At 41.7% G+C, this 17,378-nt stretch overlaps 1 protein-coding gene across 2 annotated transcripts in view; it reads left to right on the plus strand.

The window, feature by feature from the left end:
* The window catches only part of LMO3 (LIM domain only 3), a 59,831-nt gene that overhangs the window by 1,271 nt on the left and 41,182 nt on the right, over nt 1–17,378 (plus strand). Inside the window, exons 1-2 of one of the 2 annotated variants that reach the window (XM_050909089.1) lie at nt 3,424–3,448; nt 9,962–10,175. In XM_050909089.1, coding sequence (XP_050765046.1) covers nt 3,424–3,448; nt 9,962–10,175 — 239 coding nt within the window. Of the gene's footprint in view, nt 1–3,423; nt 3,449–9,961; nt 10,176–17,378 lie in introns of those variants that run through there. The other variant, XM_050909097.1, reaches the window with a different exon arrangement.

The following is a 17,378-nucleotide window of genomic DNA, read 5'->3' on the forward strand; positions in this document are numbered from 1 at the left end:
GCCATGAATTACAGAGCAGCAGTTGCCAGCGAGGGGTAACAGATCATACAGTTGGAGGGAAAAAAAATCTCATCTCCTTGAACATAATTAATTTAATTGTCCTCATTAGCTGTACCATTTGTTTTGATTTTATTTCTCCCTTTCCCCACACATAACTTCTCCCTCCCTCTTTTCTTCTCCTTCTCTGAGTGCATTGGTGGAGAGAGGCACACACACACTCACACTGCTGTATTTTCAGAGTGGTTGTGGCAGAGGTAGTCTATAAACAGAGGGAAGTGAGGCTCTTTTGAGCGTATGGGTGCGTGCAGGAGAGAAGCAGGTTTCTGTCAAGTTTTGCTTTTCTCTATGTGCAGATCAAATCAGCAGAAAGGGGCTCTGTTAGTCTGCTGCCTCTGATTGTGCTTTTCGGGTTCTTGCTCAGGTTGGTTGTGGCTGAGTTTTGTTACTACTTAGAGGGAGAGGGGGCAAGAGATTCAGGAATTGTTCATTGCACAGTATGCTTGTTCCAGGAACCTTTATATATATCTATTTTTTTAAAAAAAAGAGAGAGAGAGAGGTGGGGGGGGATTGGGGGGGGAGACGGACCTGTCCTAAACATATGCATTTCTGAGGTTGCTTTGATTTTTATTAGAACTGCTGGATTATATGAGGGAGGGGTGTAGATGGCAGAGCACGTCAATGCTTTTAAATCTTTCTTGGGTCTTGAAAGACTTCTATAATATGAGTGTCATTCAAATTTAGGGTATATTGTAAGCTGACATCTTTCAAAGCTTTGTGGAAATCTAGTGTGGTGCTTCTAATAGCAGACAACAGATATTCACTTTGAAGTCTGAAAACTGTATTCAAAAATTCTTAATCTGGTCTTTCTCCAACTGCAGATGGCTCTTAGAGGAAGATGCTTTGGATTTTTTTAACTTTATTTACAGTAGGCTAGGCTCAACATCTTTATTATAAAACACGAAGAAACAATCATCTGTGAGCGTGACTGAATATCAAAGCGTGCTATATCTCTTCTATGTTTGTCTGTCTGTCTGTCTCTCGGTCAAGGGTGTTCGACACCTATAACACACCCGTGTCTATTTTTTTTTTTTTTTTTTCCCCCTCCACCACTAGGTAGAGAAAAAGGATCTGTCTTCAACTCCTGGGACGAGGATCCTGTAGAGGGGAAACGGCTTGTCCTCCTTCAGCATTCAGCTTAAAAAGTGCAGTGAGGGTGGTGGCATGTGGCAAGCGGTGCCCGGTGTGCGGCGGGGCCGGGGCCGCGCTGCCGGCGGCGGGCGGGCGGCCGGGGACCGCGCCGAGGAGCGGGAAACTTTCACGCTGGAGTTTCCACTCCTTACTGAGCAGCTCAGATCTAGCACGGAGAGAGGCAGCGTTTTCACCTTCAGGGATTTTTCTCATTACTCATTAATAGAGAGATATGTATCTCGCCATTTTTTCTCTTATTTTTTTTTGCGTAGGCAACTTATTGTTTTGTTTAAGCAAAGTATTTTGGGAGGAGTGATGGGGGGTGGGGGGGGGGAGGGGGACGCTCCCCTGTTTCCCCGGGTCTGTTTCTGAAGCACTCTCTGGGAAGGTGATCCTGAGCCGCTTCAGTAGAGGTCACTTGTGTGTGCGTGTGTGTGTGTCCCTGGTGTTTGTGTCTAGCATATGCATGTGGTTTTGCTGACTGCACTTGCAGGCTTGTAAATTTTCACCATGGGAAATTACCAACAAAGCCCAATCTGTCTCCTGGCTGCTTTGCACTTTCCGAGGGCGGCTGTACTTGAGCGAGCTGCAGAACGAGAGAGAAAGAGAGAGGGAGAGAGAGAAAGGGGGAGTTGGGAGGGGGGAGAGGGAGAGGAAGGGTGGGTGGAGGGGGAGAGAGGTAAATAGCCTTAAATCGGAAGGGAGCTGCTTCTCTGTGGTCTTCCACAAGAGCTGCCTGGGCTCTGCTGGCTCAGTAATAACTGAGTGACCTTTTCTTTTGCTGTATTATGTCTGGCTGGTAAGGGATTGCATTTTGCAGCTGATAAAGCCCTGACTTCATTCAACTCGGCTCCTCACACGCTGCTTTAGGTAAGTTGTCTTCAGCCAGGACGGAGACAGACAGCCTTGGACTGCAACATACTAAAAGGAGGACACCTGTAGCTCGGATGCGGTCAACACAATTACTTGGCGGATCCTTGAGGACCTCATTATTTTAAACTTAAAGAATAGCGATCTCCCTCCCCATCTCTCCCACCCCCTCTTTATTTTTTTTCCCCAAACAATGCTTCTTTTTGACCTTTCCCAAGGAGAAGAGCTACAAAGCAGCCACTGTGCTTATTGAACTGCCTCCCCTGTATCGCTTAATTGAGAAGGTAAGTGAGGCAACTGCGTACATAAGCTTTGGGTCATTTGTGTATGTGTGTCTGCATCACTCTCTCTCTCCCTCTCTCTCTCTCTCTGAGTCATAAGCCGGGGCTGCAATACACACACACACATATCTCTGCACTGCAACTTTCACTCAAGCTGCAGCTCTGCTGAGACTGTTTTGTTTAAATCATGTGAGGCTTCATTATTTTTATGATGAGACATGAAATACATGCAAGCGGAGGATGCTGAGCGAAACCCATCCAACTGTATGTCTCCAGAAATAGCAGTCAAAGTTAACAATGAATTGCAGCAAACACCACCACCCCACCACCCCCGTTATTATTGTTATTCTTATTCTTGCTTCTTCCAGAGCTTCTCGAAATGTGCTCTCAATTATCAAGGGAGTCGGTTAATTTCCCACTCCCCGGCTTTAATCCACAAGCCTCCCCGTACAGCAGTTTAATTTGCAACTGGTTCGGCGCAGGGTTAACCCTTTGGGCAGAGCGGAGGCAGGAGCGCGGCTGCTGCCGGGGTGGGGAGCGCCGGGGGGGCGCAGAGCGGGCCGGGGGCGGCAGGGACGCGCGGGGCGCACACGGGCTGTCGGGGTCCGGGCTCACGCAGCCTCTCTTGGACCGGCGTGAGAGAAGGGCAGCCAGCCTGGCGTTATGAAATAGTACTCCTGTCTACGATCCTTTATTTTTTTTCCCCCCTTTTTTCACACCCACCCTCCCCCCCCGCCCCCCTTCTCCCTTCATACCGAGCACGATGTGGTATGCTAACGCCGCATGTGACAGTTTAATCAAACCCATTTGTTACAACAAAGCTAAGAGACCACTGGGATTATAGGCTTACGGGCAGAGTTAGGGGAGCATGTGGCTTTGTCGCTCGCCATCGCCGTGCGCGGCCGGCGGCTTGGGGTGTGCCGCCCCCCCCCGCCCCCCCCGCCGCCCCCCGCCTCCGCGCCCGCCGGGCTGCGGCGCGCCGCGCTCCCGCTCACTTGACCCGAGCCGGGGAAGCACTTGCTACTTTTGCCGGGATCTGGTGCTTCAATGAGAAGGAGCTCTCCAGGCGCCCGTAAATCAACTCATGCAGAAAAAGGAGAAAAGTTTTGGTAAGGCGGCGGTCTCCTGTTTTAGTGCGCACCGAGCAGAAGCGGTGCGCTTTAAGGTAGAGATGGAGGGGCGAGGGGGGAGGCAGCGAGAGTGTTTCTCTTTCCTTTTCGATCCTGAACGCGTTGCCGTAGCGAGCGTCTGTGTTTGCGTGTGCTCTGAAGAGACCCAAAATACCGCTTCCTAGGGCAGCTTTGTGGGACCGCTGTTTAAACCAATTAATCTTGCTAGGTGCAACAAATATCGCTACATGCTTTCCCGACACCTCCCTCTCCCCTCTTCTCCCCATCGCCCCATCCCTGTGATGCTTGAAAAGGAATTAGCACAAAAGGCTTGAGCGTCTAACTCCAAAAGGGATTCTTTGTTGTAGAGTGTATGTTTCTTATTTATTTTTTTTTATTTTGCATGTGAGCTGCATCAAAATTGAACTCAGTCTTGCAAATCTCTTGTTGGCCTTTGCCAAGCACTAGCACTTTGCTGCCATGGTAACTGTAATTAAACTGATAAGAGTGGAAAAATGTCAGTATCTCTGAGCCTTGCAGCTGCATTGGAGAAAAAGGGAATCAAATTGGTTCCCAGCACCACTGCTTTAAAAAAGGAGGGAGGGAGTGGGGGGGCTGGGGGGAGAGAGGTGGGGGGGGGGACACGACAGGGGTAGGAACATAGCTAAGCAGCTCCTGTCCCTGGGATCTGGGTACATCTATTTGCTGTGTTGTCCCTTAGGGGGCTACAGCCTGCAGGGATGCTCTGGGCCAGTGAACAGAGAGAAACAAGCTTTTAGGCCCAATCTAGCTTTCAAAAAGAGAAGGGGAAAGAAGAAGAGAAATCTTTTGTTTGGTGTCTCTTGGCAATCGACTAGCCATGTTGGCCAAATTCTTTTAATCTGTATCACTGCTCCCAGCTGTGGGACTGCATTCCCATTTTTAGTTTTTACCTAACCTCTTCTCTTTTCTTTTTTTTCCGCTTCCCAACCCACCTCCTTTATTAAAGAAAATAAAAAATAATAAAGAAAAAAATCAGATTCCTCTGTAGAAGGGGCAGGAGGTGAAGTTTAGTTATATACCATGGAAAATTAACTCAGAAGTATACAGAAGAGACTACATTCAGAGTACTAAAATCCTTACTTTTATTTAAAAAAAAAAACAACCCTAAGTGTTATGGAGTTGCGGTTACTTTGTTGTGTTAACTACAGAAGCTGAGACTGTGCGGATGAATGGCACAGAACAAGAGAGCATAATGGAGGCAATCAACCGTTAGGCTGGTTCACAATGCAATCCAGGCAATTAAAAGCTCACCAGAGTTTAAATGAAATGGTTCTACTTATTTCTGTGCACCACACTGCACAGGCTATTATTTATGTCTCTTTTTTTAATTATGATTTCCCTTAAACTGTCAAATAACTCAGAATAGCAGGGTCTCGGAGGCAATAAGAATTTTCCACAGAACAATTTACATGCCAATCTAAAACTAGTTACGACTCCTGATGTGCTACATGCGAGTTCTGAAATGTTTCTTAGCTTCTGAAACCTTAACTTTTTTTTTTTTTTTTAAGTCTATGTGTGTATTGTCCTGAATAATTGGAGCTCTGAATGCTTTCAGGATAAAGCTACAAAGTGGGAAAGCATCGGAAAAGTATTCTTTTTATCTTCTACTAGATCTCTAACTCTCTTGTTGACTGCATAGTGTCTGTCAGTTTGCTATCTTTTAAAGACCAGTGCACTAATACTTAATTTGCTCCAAACCGATTTTTTTTTTTTTTTTTTAAGTAGGGACAAGTTTTCCCTTTCTTGCTGTACATACTACTGTCCTTGGTAGAACCGTGTATGTGCCTCTGCAAAGGGAAGGGGGGGGGGGGGCGCAAGGGGGAACGGAGAGTGGTCTTTAAAAGTTTTTAAGTGATCCAGTGCATAATAATATCCAACTCTTCCTCCCTCAACATGATTTTCAAAAACTGTACCGCAAACCAGAAACTGAGTTCTGTGGGTCTTGTGCAGTGCTCAGCACCATCAGGGACCAATCCTGCTTACAGATGCTACTACATCACTAACAAAATACAGTTCATTATGTCAAATCTTTATTCCCTTTGATTTTTGAGAAGTGTGATGATTGGAGTGAAATGGATTTTTGTTTCTCTGACTTCCTCCAGGAGCCTAATTTAGCTTTTTCCAGCAATTTTTCCTCTTTATCCTGAAATCATAGTTACAAATCAGTTGACAGTGTTTCATCACACGATAATAACAATAACCAGGGATGGGAGTGAGTTGCATCGAACTTATTTGGGGAGACTGAGGGGAAATCCAAAAACTTGCAAATGGGGTTAAGTTCTCCCTTCAAAAATCCTAAAGCTGATGGATGGTGATGAAGAAATCTTATTCGTGACACAGTTCTGCAGTTTATGTGCAGTATCTTGGGGACTGGGGGTGGAGGAATGGAGGGAAGGATAGAGGAAGCCCTTAAAAGCATATCGGGGCGAAATAAAAAGGGTTCGTTTGACAGTGACAGACTAGGCACTGAAATTTCTCAGTTCTGAGAACAGATCTGCTCTGTGATGCAGAGCATGGGCAGGACTCTGCAGAACTGAAGGGAAAGCTGGGTTTGATTTTTTTTTTTTTTTTTTTACGGCCTGGGTGTAGCAGTTACGGAATTGTACAGTTTTTTGGAAGTGCTCCATAAGCCCTGCTTTCCTCAGGGAGGAGGAGAGGAAGGCAGCCCGGCAGCAGTGCTATGTGCCGCTACCTGATATTTCAGCGGCAAGCAGTTTGGATGGTTTTGTGGGTGCTGTCAGCCTCTGAAAGGGTCCTTCCTGTGTCCTAAGAAATAAATGGGTACTTAAACTGCAGCCAGCGAAAAGCTGGCTGACAGTAAGCTGCAGGTATTCTTATTGCCAAATTGAGAGAGCTAAAAATACACAAGCGTGTATCTGAAAAGTGTAACAGCATTGGAGACCTTATGGGAACATTAAAGGGAAGAGAGATGGTCTGTGAGGTGATCTGCATTAAGGTGGCTCATACAATACAGAAAAAAGTAATGAAATGTTCTGTTTTCAAAATTAAGCCATTTAATCCAGGGCATGTGAAGAAAAGGGTATGTGCAAAGAATTTGGAGATATGTAAAACACTTCTCGGAGCTCTGTTTTGTGCTTTGTTTTTAGAACCTTTCTACACTTCAAAAAAAGAGTAACTTTTTTTATAATGAAGCAGTAGTTTGGGGATTTTTTTTTTAACTTTAAAATAGAAGCAGCTTCATTGCAAGTGAAGTGCGAAAAGATCAGATCTATCAGAGGAGAAAAGCATTCCTTCCCTCCAAAAGCTGCTGCAGATTGAATCCCTAATCTGAAGATGCTGCCGGTGGGATGTCAGCCCCACCTTCTCTCTCAGCCTCAGGAAAATAGACGTGCAGGTTGCTAACACGACTTCCATGGGGTGTCTGCCCCTTTTCACTCATCTCTACAAGGAGGATTTGGGCTAACCAACAAGAAAGACAGTGCTCTGTCTACTTTTCTCATGTAGCAAATGTCTCAAAAACTGTGCAGGGTATGTGCAAGACTGTGCAAGCTGCAGTTTTATTTTTAATGCAATAATCTCGTGTTTGCAGCATATACCTCAGGAATTATCAGGCTTGATTATTGTAATTTGCTCAGATATTCACTTGTTTAGCCTTGTTTCTGTGGTACCTTGTTCCCTTCAGACGGTGCAGGACAGTAGATCAGCCTAGATCAGAGACTGTCAGCCTCCGCTCTCTAACCCGCTTCCTTATCGGGCGACAAAATTTTTACATTAAGATTTTTTTCTTTAAAGCCTTTAGCTGTGTTAGTGCCTAGTTTATCCTGGTTTCCCTCGAGCTAAAGATTAAAGTCCTAGAACAGCCCTTCATGCTTCTGAACTTTTTTACTGAGTTCCAAGAAGTTGATATAAATTGTGGCTGATTTTATGCATTTGTCCTCTATGCGGCCTAAGAGAGGGGCTGGGGATAAGCCTGTTGTTGGCACTTAGCAGATATTTATACTCTACCATGATATGCAACTTTATAGATTAAGACTTTTTGACCAAGCGAAAGTATTAGAACTCCAGCAGGACTTCCCTTTACAGTCTGGTATAGGTTCTTTACCAAAAATCTCTGATATTTTCACTGCTTTTAGTTATTTATTTGTACCCATGTTATTTTGCTGCTTCGTGTATGTACCCTGGATTCAGGGGAGTCAGCTGGCAACCGAAAATACTGTAAAGGCTCAGCCTTTGTCTCATGGTGCTTGCTCAAGACGAGATGTGCGTGTTCGTTCCCAGATCTGCCACACACTTACTGTGGAGCCCTGTGCAGGTCTCTGGATCTCCTCCTCCCCCTTGTGAACGAGAAACTGATCTTACAAGTCTGTAAGTGCTGTAGGAGCTATGAAAGTAGCATCGATTGGGGAGTAATGGGAAGGCAGCAATGCCATTTTTTTTATACTTATTGATAGAAAAATACAGACTTTACACTTTTGTTATGAGCTTCGGATGTTATGCAGCAGTACTGCCATGGTACTTCGGGGTGCCCACTAGGAGAACTGTCTGCGTATCACTGGATGGCTAATTTAACAGACAAATATATCGCTCCAAAATGCGTAACAGGGTGTATCGCAAAGAGGGGAGCAAGGCTGTTGTGCTCATATGTCACAATAAGAATTACTATTTCTAATTCAGTGATCAGCTTCGCAGGTGAAACTTAGGAGTTCAGCTTGGTAACCCTGGAAAGTCACTTAACTGGCTCTACAGTCGCTGCGGTCCACGTAAATGTGTTTCACGTACACATATGCGTAGAGATCCCTGGGACGCCTCAGCTGGCATAGCATTTAGCCTCTTGTCTTTGTAGCGCTAATATCCATAAAGGCACACTGTACCATTGCTTCAAAGATTACACTCATTTTCATGTTTTCCTTATGAGAGCTTTCAAAAACAAAACCCAACCCAAACCAAACAAAAACCTAAACCCCAACTTGTTCATGTTCTAGCTCCCTGAGCCTGTCTGTCTGTAGTGGTGTGTTACAGCACCAACCAAGATCTGCTGACAGAAGCTGAGACTGTAAAGCTTTCTTAACAGTAGGTAGTAGAGCATTCTTGATGAGGAGCTCTTGAATTTGCTTTTCTTTGTTACGAGACTCTATTTGACTTTTCCCAGTCTCTGCATAATAACAGGGTGCCATACCCTGAATTTTGGGGTAGGATTTGCTTGTTGGCAACAGTATTCATTCCCCAGTCTTGACAAATTCTCATTGTAATATTCAGATGCATTCTAATGAGTAGCAATTTTTGAAGTTACACCTCTGTCTTTAAAACAGTGAGATAACCTAATAATCGAACTGTGTGTCAGTTCTCTCTTTCTCTCTGGTGCCTGTTTGATGTCCAACAAAGCATCCACAGAGCTAAGATTTTGCTTATTCTAAGAAATGACTTTCAGAGAATTGGTCTGAGTGTAATGGGATGGCAGTTCATGCGATTAACCAAGAGAGACTAGTCTGTAAGCACTTTGGGGCAGTGACCTTCTCTCCCCATTTACTGTAAAACTGAGAGCGATCGATTTTTGTATAGATCTCTGGAAGCTGGCTGCAGTGCTCTGCGTACCATCGCTCAACTGTGTACCACTGTTACCAGTTTCCTCCCTTAAACGGTGATTCAGGTGTTTGAATTGTTATTTAAATGCTCTCTGCTATTACATCAAAAGGTATATACACTTAATAGACACTATTGTACTCCTTGTCCCGAACTAGTTGTTGGCTAAAATTGGGATTGGAAAGTGGGGCAGAGTTTTTTATGGTTTTTTTTTTTCTTTTTTCCTTGACAAACTAGCAACTCTCCAACCTTGTCCAGATTATTTAAAATCAGATTTTTCAGAAGGTCCTTACACTGCAGGTTGTAACTAGAGACGCTGGTACTGAAGTCTCTGGAAATCTGATTGCTTCATTCATGTGTCTAACAAGAACTGAAATCTTAAAAAACAAAACACCCCCCCGCCAGCACCAAAATGTCTGTTTCAAACCTCCCTGAAACTCTGGCCCTGTGTCTCTAATAGCTTCAGTCTTTGCTTCTTTAGAATCTGGAGTGCTTTTACATTTTATAAAGATAGCGTAAATAGGTCCAAATATGTAGATTCAGCTATGTTTGCCATCATAGATATGCTGTTTATTTAAATTTTTGGTTGCTAAATATTGGATACTTTGGGTGAAAGTGGATGACTTTTTAACTGAACTGTTTTTTCTTTTTATTTTTTTAATCTTATTTCTTTTCAGCAAAGAGACCAGGTAAATTAGGTGTTAAAGAGAAGCTGTGGAACTTAGAGCAGCGGAAGTTTCTGCTTTCAAATTTATCTTAACATTGTTTTCAGTTTTCTGTGGACTATCTAGGTTATTTCATCCTATCTACATGACTGCCTTTTTAATGAACTGGGTGTGGTGGGAGCGGTGAGGTGGAGGAAGAAAAGGGCGAGACTTGCACTTGAGAGAATATCTATTTTTACTCTTCTCTTGTGTTGTTGTATTTCAGGTATACAAATGCTCTCAGTCCAGCCAGACACCAAGCCGAAAGGTTGTGCTGGCTGCAACCGTAAGATTAAAGACCGGTATCTTCTAAAGGCCCTGGACAAATATTGGCATGAAGACTGCCTGAAATGTGCCTGCTGTGACTGTCGCCTGGGGGAGGTGGGCTCTACCTTGTACACCAAAGCCAACCTTATCCTTTGTCGCAGAGACTATCTGAGGTAGGCCATGTCCTTCTTGCGTTCACTGACAAACTTGGTACATCTGTTCAGTCCTTCCCATGTAGTTGCTATTGCATAAGCAGTACTTGAGGGCTGCAAGGCCGAGTATATGTGGAGGATGAGAAAACAAATACTGAAATATGGAGATAAAACTAAAATCTGAATCAAAAAGCACTCGTAACCAGGTCTTGCACGTGGTTGCCAGTTTTCTGATGCTAATACTGAGGTCCTGTGCTCAGAGGAGGAAGAGTAAATCCGCTCATGCTTCCCACAGCACTGCGCTCCTGGAGAGCTAGTGGTCCCCTCCTCTTCCTAGCAGCATGGTGGCGGCCAGGTGTAGTGGCCTGAAATCATGCACGTGGCTTTCACCAGCTCCAGTGCAGGATTTGAACTCTGTGAGGAGTGCTTCACTCACTTTCGCTTACCCACTTTCATCCTCTTAGTTTGCCAAGGGATTTCATTTGTGGCACTGGAAGCTTTTATGAATGTTGCCATTTAGCTGTTAGAAGCTGGACCAAGATGACCAGCTGTCTTCCCCATGCTAAATAACCATGTGGCTAGTAGGCTCAAGTCCACTCTGGTCCTGATTTAACTCAGTGACCTGGGTGGGACACTGGGTAACCTGTTGCCACTTCTCAGAGATAGCAAATTGTCACCTGATTTTCTGTCGTCTTGTTTGCTTGTGGACCTACGTTCTCAAAAGTATTTGAGGTATAACTTGTAGCAAAGTCCTGATGAGAAGCACCAGGCTAGCTTATCCACAGATCGTATGTGAATAAATAGGGCTACTTTGCAGGAGCTAAGTTTAATTGGGAAGTTTAGTCTCCCTAGGCTCTCAATAGTAAATAGAGAGAAAAGGCTCCTCTGGGGTGATTCAGAGCACCTATTTCCTATAGGAGCACCTTTCCTCCATTCCCTGTAGAGGGGGCCTAATGAGACTAGCTGCTCCAGGCTACTGTGAACTTCTGGGAATATTTCCCCTGCCCCTGTAGTGAAGCCTTTTCCTTTTAAAGGGACATTCAAGTCAGCAACACATTGGGGAAAAATTAAAATTCTCTTTGAACACATTAACTTACAAGTTCAGTTTAAGCACAGGTACCAAATAGGAGGTTCCCACACACCAACCAGTTCCCAAGTTTTACAGCCTGGGTAGGTTGGAACAGGAATCAAGACTAAAGCATTATTGACAACTGTTGGTACTCTGGCTCTCCACATTACAACCTGTTTTGTCTAGAGTGGAACAAAAACCTTCGCAAACACGTTGTGCATTTGTTGAGCTGGGGCTGCAAGGCAGATCAGGGTTCTTCAGGCATGGGCTTGGACTACTTATTGGTAAAAGTGCTCTCCTACCCATTAAAACTCTGAACTGAATGCAAGATAGAATGCTGGGAATTTAGCATATAGTCTGCATCCTAAAGTCATTGTGTTAAAGCTGCCAAAGAAGTAGGTAACAAAACCTTACTTTTAAAAACTGGCAGGGAACTGTTTGAATAGAAGGGAATTGTTGTACGTGAACCTAGGTCACTTGTGATCTTAAAGCGTGTGTCTATAGAGAGGGGTCGGAACAGCTTCTGGGGGATAGGTAACACTTATCCTAATTTTTAAAACCCATTTTAAGAATCTTTCTACAAGTGCCTGCAGGAGTGAGAAAACTCTTCTATGGCTCTTTGATCTGAGTTCCAAATTTACTGGAGACTTTGAACTTACTGAATCTCCCAAGTGCTAGTGCAGCAGATCCAATGTTTTAAAATCAAATGTTTAAAATCAAAACCAAAAATGATCTAGTAGTAGAGATATGAGCAAAGCGTTTCCCCAGCACAGATGCACACACACACACTGTTGCTCTCTGGTCTTTGAAGGTCTAACAGAAGTAAATATTTTGCTAACAGTTTGTTAAAATTCATACTAAGTGTTTCAGAGAAAGGAGACTGTATTTTTTTTTATCTGTCATGACCACATTCAAAACTGGTGTTTCAGTTATTTGTTCATACAAATATTTTGCACCAGTGAAACCAGCATACATGAGAAATCCTACAATCAGTTTTAAGATGTTTCCAATTTTTGTCTCCAGGTTTATCAAGTCTTAACGAAGCTATCTTGTCATGAGGTTTTTTTTAGTGATTCTTGTGAGTACATAGATTTAAACTTGGTATTTACACTAAACTTCAAACTGATGCACTTAAGGTAATTGCAGATAGTCATTTGCCTCATTGCGTCTTATCTACTTAGTTATGCAGTGAACCTATAAAAGTGATCTTTTTAATGCTAATGTAGAAACTAGTTAAATGTTCTCTAGCTTTGTAGGCAAATAAGCTTTCATATTTAGCAACCCACTTGATATGAATTTAAAGAACAAATTACTTTGTACTAATGATCAGATTAGGGTTCGATTACAGTTTCAAACTATCCTCTTAATTTTTTTTTTCTTTTTAACCATAAAGGGAGTCTTTGCTACATATAAAACTGTTCTAGCTTCCTATTAATTTATGTGGTGCCCTCTAGAGGATATGTGGCTTGCACGATACTATAAAGAGTAAAATTGCTTATTAACTTGTCTCTCTGTGTTCATTATGTCTTTCAATAAGACAGCCATTCTGCAGATGCTATGAGCAATAATGTAGCCAGTTTGGGTGCTTTAACATTCATGGTTAAATTCACAAACTGTGTGATTGTGTCTTTGGCTATTTGAAAAGATACTTCCAGTATCTCTCATTTAGAGATGCATGCCAAAAACCTAAACGCTCCCCTAGCCCTGATGCATGCTCTTGTTCTGCATTTGAGCCCTGAGGTACCCACTTTGGTGAGCTTTTTGTAAATACACTGTATCTTCAGAACTTCAAAACTTGCTTTGCTTTAGCTTTCTCCTTTGGTAAAATTCGTTAATTTTACTACATTAAAACCTTTTTTCTCCGGGTTGGGTGGGGTTGAGGGGATGGAGGAAATCTTTAATGAGGTAATGAGCTTGGAAGATGCTTTGGGTGTGAGAGGCTTTACCCTGGAATCTGATTCATGTAAGTCACTCCAGTGGTTTCAGAGGTGGCATATGACACTAAGGGTATTAGGGTGGCCACAGCAGGAATGAACTCTGTTTTGTTAATGAGGATGAGAACTGACTTGAGTAAAGAAAGGACTCAATGTTAGAAATAACACACTCAGTGAAAATGATATGCAGAGTATAATTCCCCTGCAGGCTTCTGTCTCCTGCTTATACACTCTTGGGTTAGAAAGTGAAGACTTAATTTAAGGAACTTAGGTTTACGCCAATATTTCAAGTCCATTTACAGTAAGTGAAATATGCAAGAAGGGTTTTTTTTTTCCCTCCAGAGCTGTACGGTGACATCTTAATGTATCAGCCTATCCTGCTCTGTCCTCTCTTCTGACTGGCAGCATGTCCATTTACAAGCACAATATTCCCTTTTGAAATCTGTCATTACTGCCATTAATGACCAGTCGTTATGTTAACAGCCCTTGGGCTGTTAACATGTCAAACTGGTTGTTAACTGGAATGTTATTACTTATTTAAACCGCAGGTATGAGTGGTGTGAAATGCGCTTTGGTTGTACGTTTTGGGCTGCTCCTGCTCAAAACAATAGGGAAACAGCAGAGCGTTTGCCTTTGGGGTGCCAAGGGATTTGCTTTCTGTTCCATCTGCTCATTTGATTTCTGCATATTTGTGAGGTCCTCCTACCCCTGGGCAGCCTCTTAATTTCAGGTGCAACTATGTGCAATCCCGTCTCTTAGCCTTGCGTGCAAATGGGCAGCTGTAGATATTTCCAGATGCACAGTAATGCCTGCTGCACATTTGAGATTAATATCTGGCCCCTAAAAGTGTAAAATGAAAGACCGACAATTACATGTAACTCAGTTGTATTAAATAATGAGCTTCCTCGGATGCAGCGAAAATATGAAAGTACAGCTGTGCTAAGCTAGTAGCAATGTAGGTCAATCACCCTTTTCACTTAGGTTTTTAACTACGCAAACCCTGCTGAGCGACCAATGACTACAAAGTGCTGTTTCATTCCTATTTAATTTTGGCAGCATTTTACTGAAGAGCAGGCATTCATGCAGCTAAATTATCTTCACCGTTTCTGGTTTTAACTCCAGCTCCATGACACTAAATGTTGGAGTGCATATCTCTTAGTAAACACAAAGAATATGGTTTCTGATTTTTTTTTTTTCCAAATCCATCTCTTAACATGGAAATTGAATTAGAACTTTTATTACTTTTTGCATAATTTCCCCAGCCAGGCAAACAGATCCTAGGAAAAGGATTAACAAAACTAATGTATTGGGGTGGATTTTTTGCCCTTAAAAACATCTAGAACCTTATCAGGGATGGGGAGGGATGGTGACACAAAAGTCTACCCCCACCACTGCCCAACCTTGGTATTGATTTCGCTCGTAAATGTACTGCAGACTTTAAAAGTACCACTGAATAGCTATGAAGATGAGTAGATCACTATTCCTGAAGAAAGGGGCAGATCGTGGTAGGTTTTTTTTCTTCCACACTTGCTGGTTCAAAGACCTGAGACAAGCTCAGTTTTTAAAATACATATATTGGATGAGATCTTGTAAATAATGAGCCGTGACTACAGAAAGTAAAGTGTTCAACCATAAACATCGTAAAGACGCTACCTCTGTAAAATAGTTAGCTTGTGAAAGGGTGCAGACTGAAAAGAGTAGAGTTTAGGAAGCAGCCTTTTCCTGTACAACTGCTCGCACTATAAATGCAATTATTACTTAAATACTCGCTCGCCCACTAATTGCCAAAGGTTTTGAAACCCTCAAAACACCTTAACAGTTCTTGAAGGGATAAGGGTGTACTGCAAGGAGAGTAATGCACGTACGCACAGTTAATCCACCCAACTTGCAAAGAATAATGCTTTTGATTTAGTTACACTCTGGCTAGTTTAGCTTGTTCTTATTTTAGTTCATCTGTGATAGCTTTTAATAAGAAACATTCAATTAAGCTGTTAAAATTGGTGTTTAAGTCATGTTGAAATGCCGTAAAATGTGTGTACTCAAGTTTGACGCTCTTCAGTAGTTCCATGTGTTTCCCCATATCTGCTGGTATTTTTCTTCAGAGCTGCCAAATTTTTAATAATTGTGTTATTTTTAGTGGCTTAAAATACACAGTTTAATTTCCAAGAATATGAATGTTCCCTCTTATAAGGCTTCTTGAAAACCAGATGCTTCTCGTGTGTTGTCAAAATACCTCATTAATCCCCTGGAAACATTGAAAGAATTTCAGGAGACTTTTCAGATGAAAGTACAGTGCCTCTTAAAGCCTGTCCTGCAGCTCTTCATTACCTTTCTACAGTATGGTGTATTTTGATGGAAAATTATTTTACTACAAAGATGTTGTCAATACATAGCAGCTCAATAAATCTTAATAAAAGTGGTGATTTTGGGGCAGCCTAGGTAAGTTTACAGTGCCGGAGGATGTGACAACGTTCTTGGTGAAAGAACAACAATTCTATAGGTCTGCTTAGTATTTTCTATAACCTCTTTTAAAAGAAATGCAACTTTCTTGATTTCTTCCTTGCTGAATTTTCCCTCAGAAGTGACTTTGTGACTAGTGTTTTTATGAAATATGTTTAAAATCATACCCACGTTAAAATTATTTACTTCAGGAGTAAATACTATCAACTATATTATGGCATGTGATTTGACATCCAAGGTTTAATTGGAAACTTTCTGCATTTTTGGCCAGAAGTATACGTGAAACAATGCATCTATGTATAATGTAGTAGAAGAACATTTAGCTCTTATTGCCTAGCACAGAGATGTCTTAAAGAAGTTCAGACTTCTGCTACATATCTCTTCCTTAAAAAAAAAAAAAAAAAATTTTGAAACTTTATTTTTTTGGTGGCTATTTTACCCAAAAATGAAAAACATGTCTCTACTATGTAATTAAAAAAAAAAAAAGTTTCTTACTGAATTTTGTTACATTGTATTTGCTATATTCTTCAAATGTTCCAGATAATCTATAGCATTCCTTCTTGATGTGAAAGTTTGAATAATATGTAACAAGCATAGCTGTTTTTCCTAAAAGTATAGTCATGAGCAAAGTGAAAACTTCAAATACTACTCACCTGGAAACAGAAATTTCATGTAAAATTTCATAATAGATAATTGAGACTTGGCCATCAAAATGGACAACATTTTTACATGCTTTCAGCCCTCCTGAATTTAGGAATTGCTTTCTTTTTTAATGTCTCACTGAAGTTAAATATATCCATAGTGGATTTGGAAACCAAAATACCACAGTATGCAGTACTCAAATGTTTTCTAAATGAAATTGGTCTTAACTATCGCTGTCCTTAAGAATCCATATTTTGGGTATACCTTACTAAATGCATTGGTTTTTTGATTCCCAAAGGATTCCTTAGTATGATGATGGATGACCTTTTAAATAGATCTAAGTAATAGTCACAAGCTTTTTTTTTTTCTGATCAAAATCTTGAATTTTTGAAGCTTTTCAGACACAAATACCTGAAGCAATGAGTCTACATTGTCAAAAAGCTTTACAAGTTTTACACCTACTTCCCTGTAACATAATTCTGATACTGTTGTTTCACACCTTCCTGAGGCTGCTTCTTGCATATTCTGAATCAATTAGCCTTTGACACTTGAGTCTCATTCTATGTGATTGGTATTTTTAAAAATGGCTATGGAAAGTAGTAGATTTATATTTTAAAACAGAAAAGGCTGTTTAAGTCATCTCTAGAATGTGCTGCTTTTTTAGATGGATGTATGAATCTATCAAATTATCATCTTCCTGAAAAAGGATGGATGGAAGAGCTAGCTGTACCTGATCAGGCAAAAAAAAAAAAAAACAAATCCAAAACCAACCAAACAAAAAAACTGTAATGGGCCAGAAATAACTAAACTTTGGATTCACAGAAACTGCTGGTTCTGCTTCTTTCTAATATTTAGAAAGGTATTAAAACAAAAAGAAACAAACAAAAGCTCTGAAACATATCCTGGGTCAAAAATTCACAAAAGTAGTACCAGATCTTGACCCAATACTAGTGAGAATATAAATTGCTCAAACAGAAGAAGTAGTTCAGCCAAATTTGATCTTTAGCAAGCCATGTATCAAAATGAAACACTATACAGCTAAGATACCTTGCAAGCTCTCCATGCTCATGTCCTCTCTGCGCATCTGCTTAGTATGATACTTACGCATATATTTATGCA

Source organism: Gymnogyps californianus, chromosome 1 (assembly GCF_018139145.2).
Source record: "Gymnogyps californianus isolate 813 chromosome 1, ASM1813914v2, whole genome shotgun sequence".
Classification (NCBI taxonomy): Eukaryota; Metazoa; Chordata; class Aves; order Accipitriformes; family Cathartidae; genus Gymnogyps; species Gymnogyps californianus.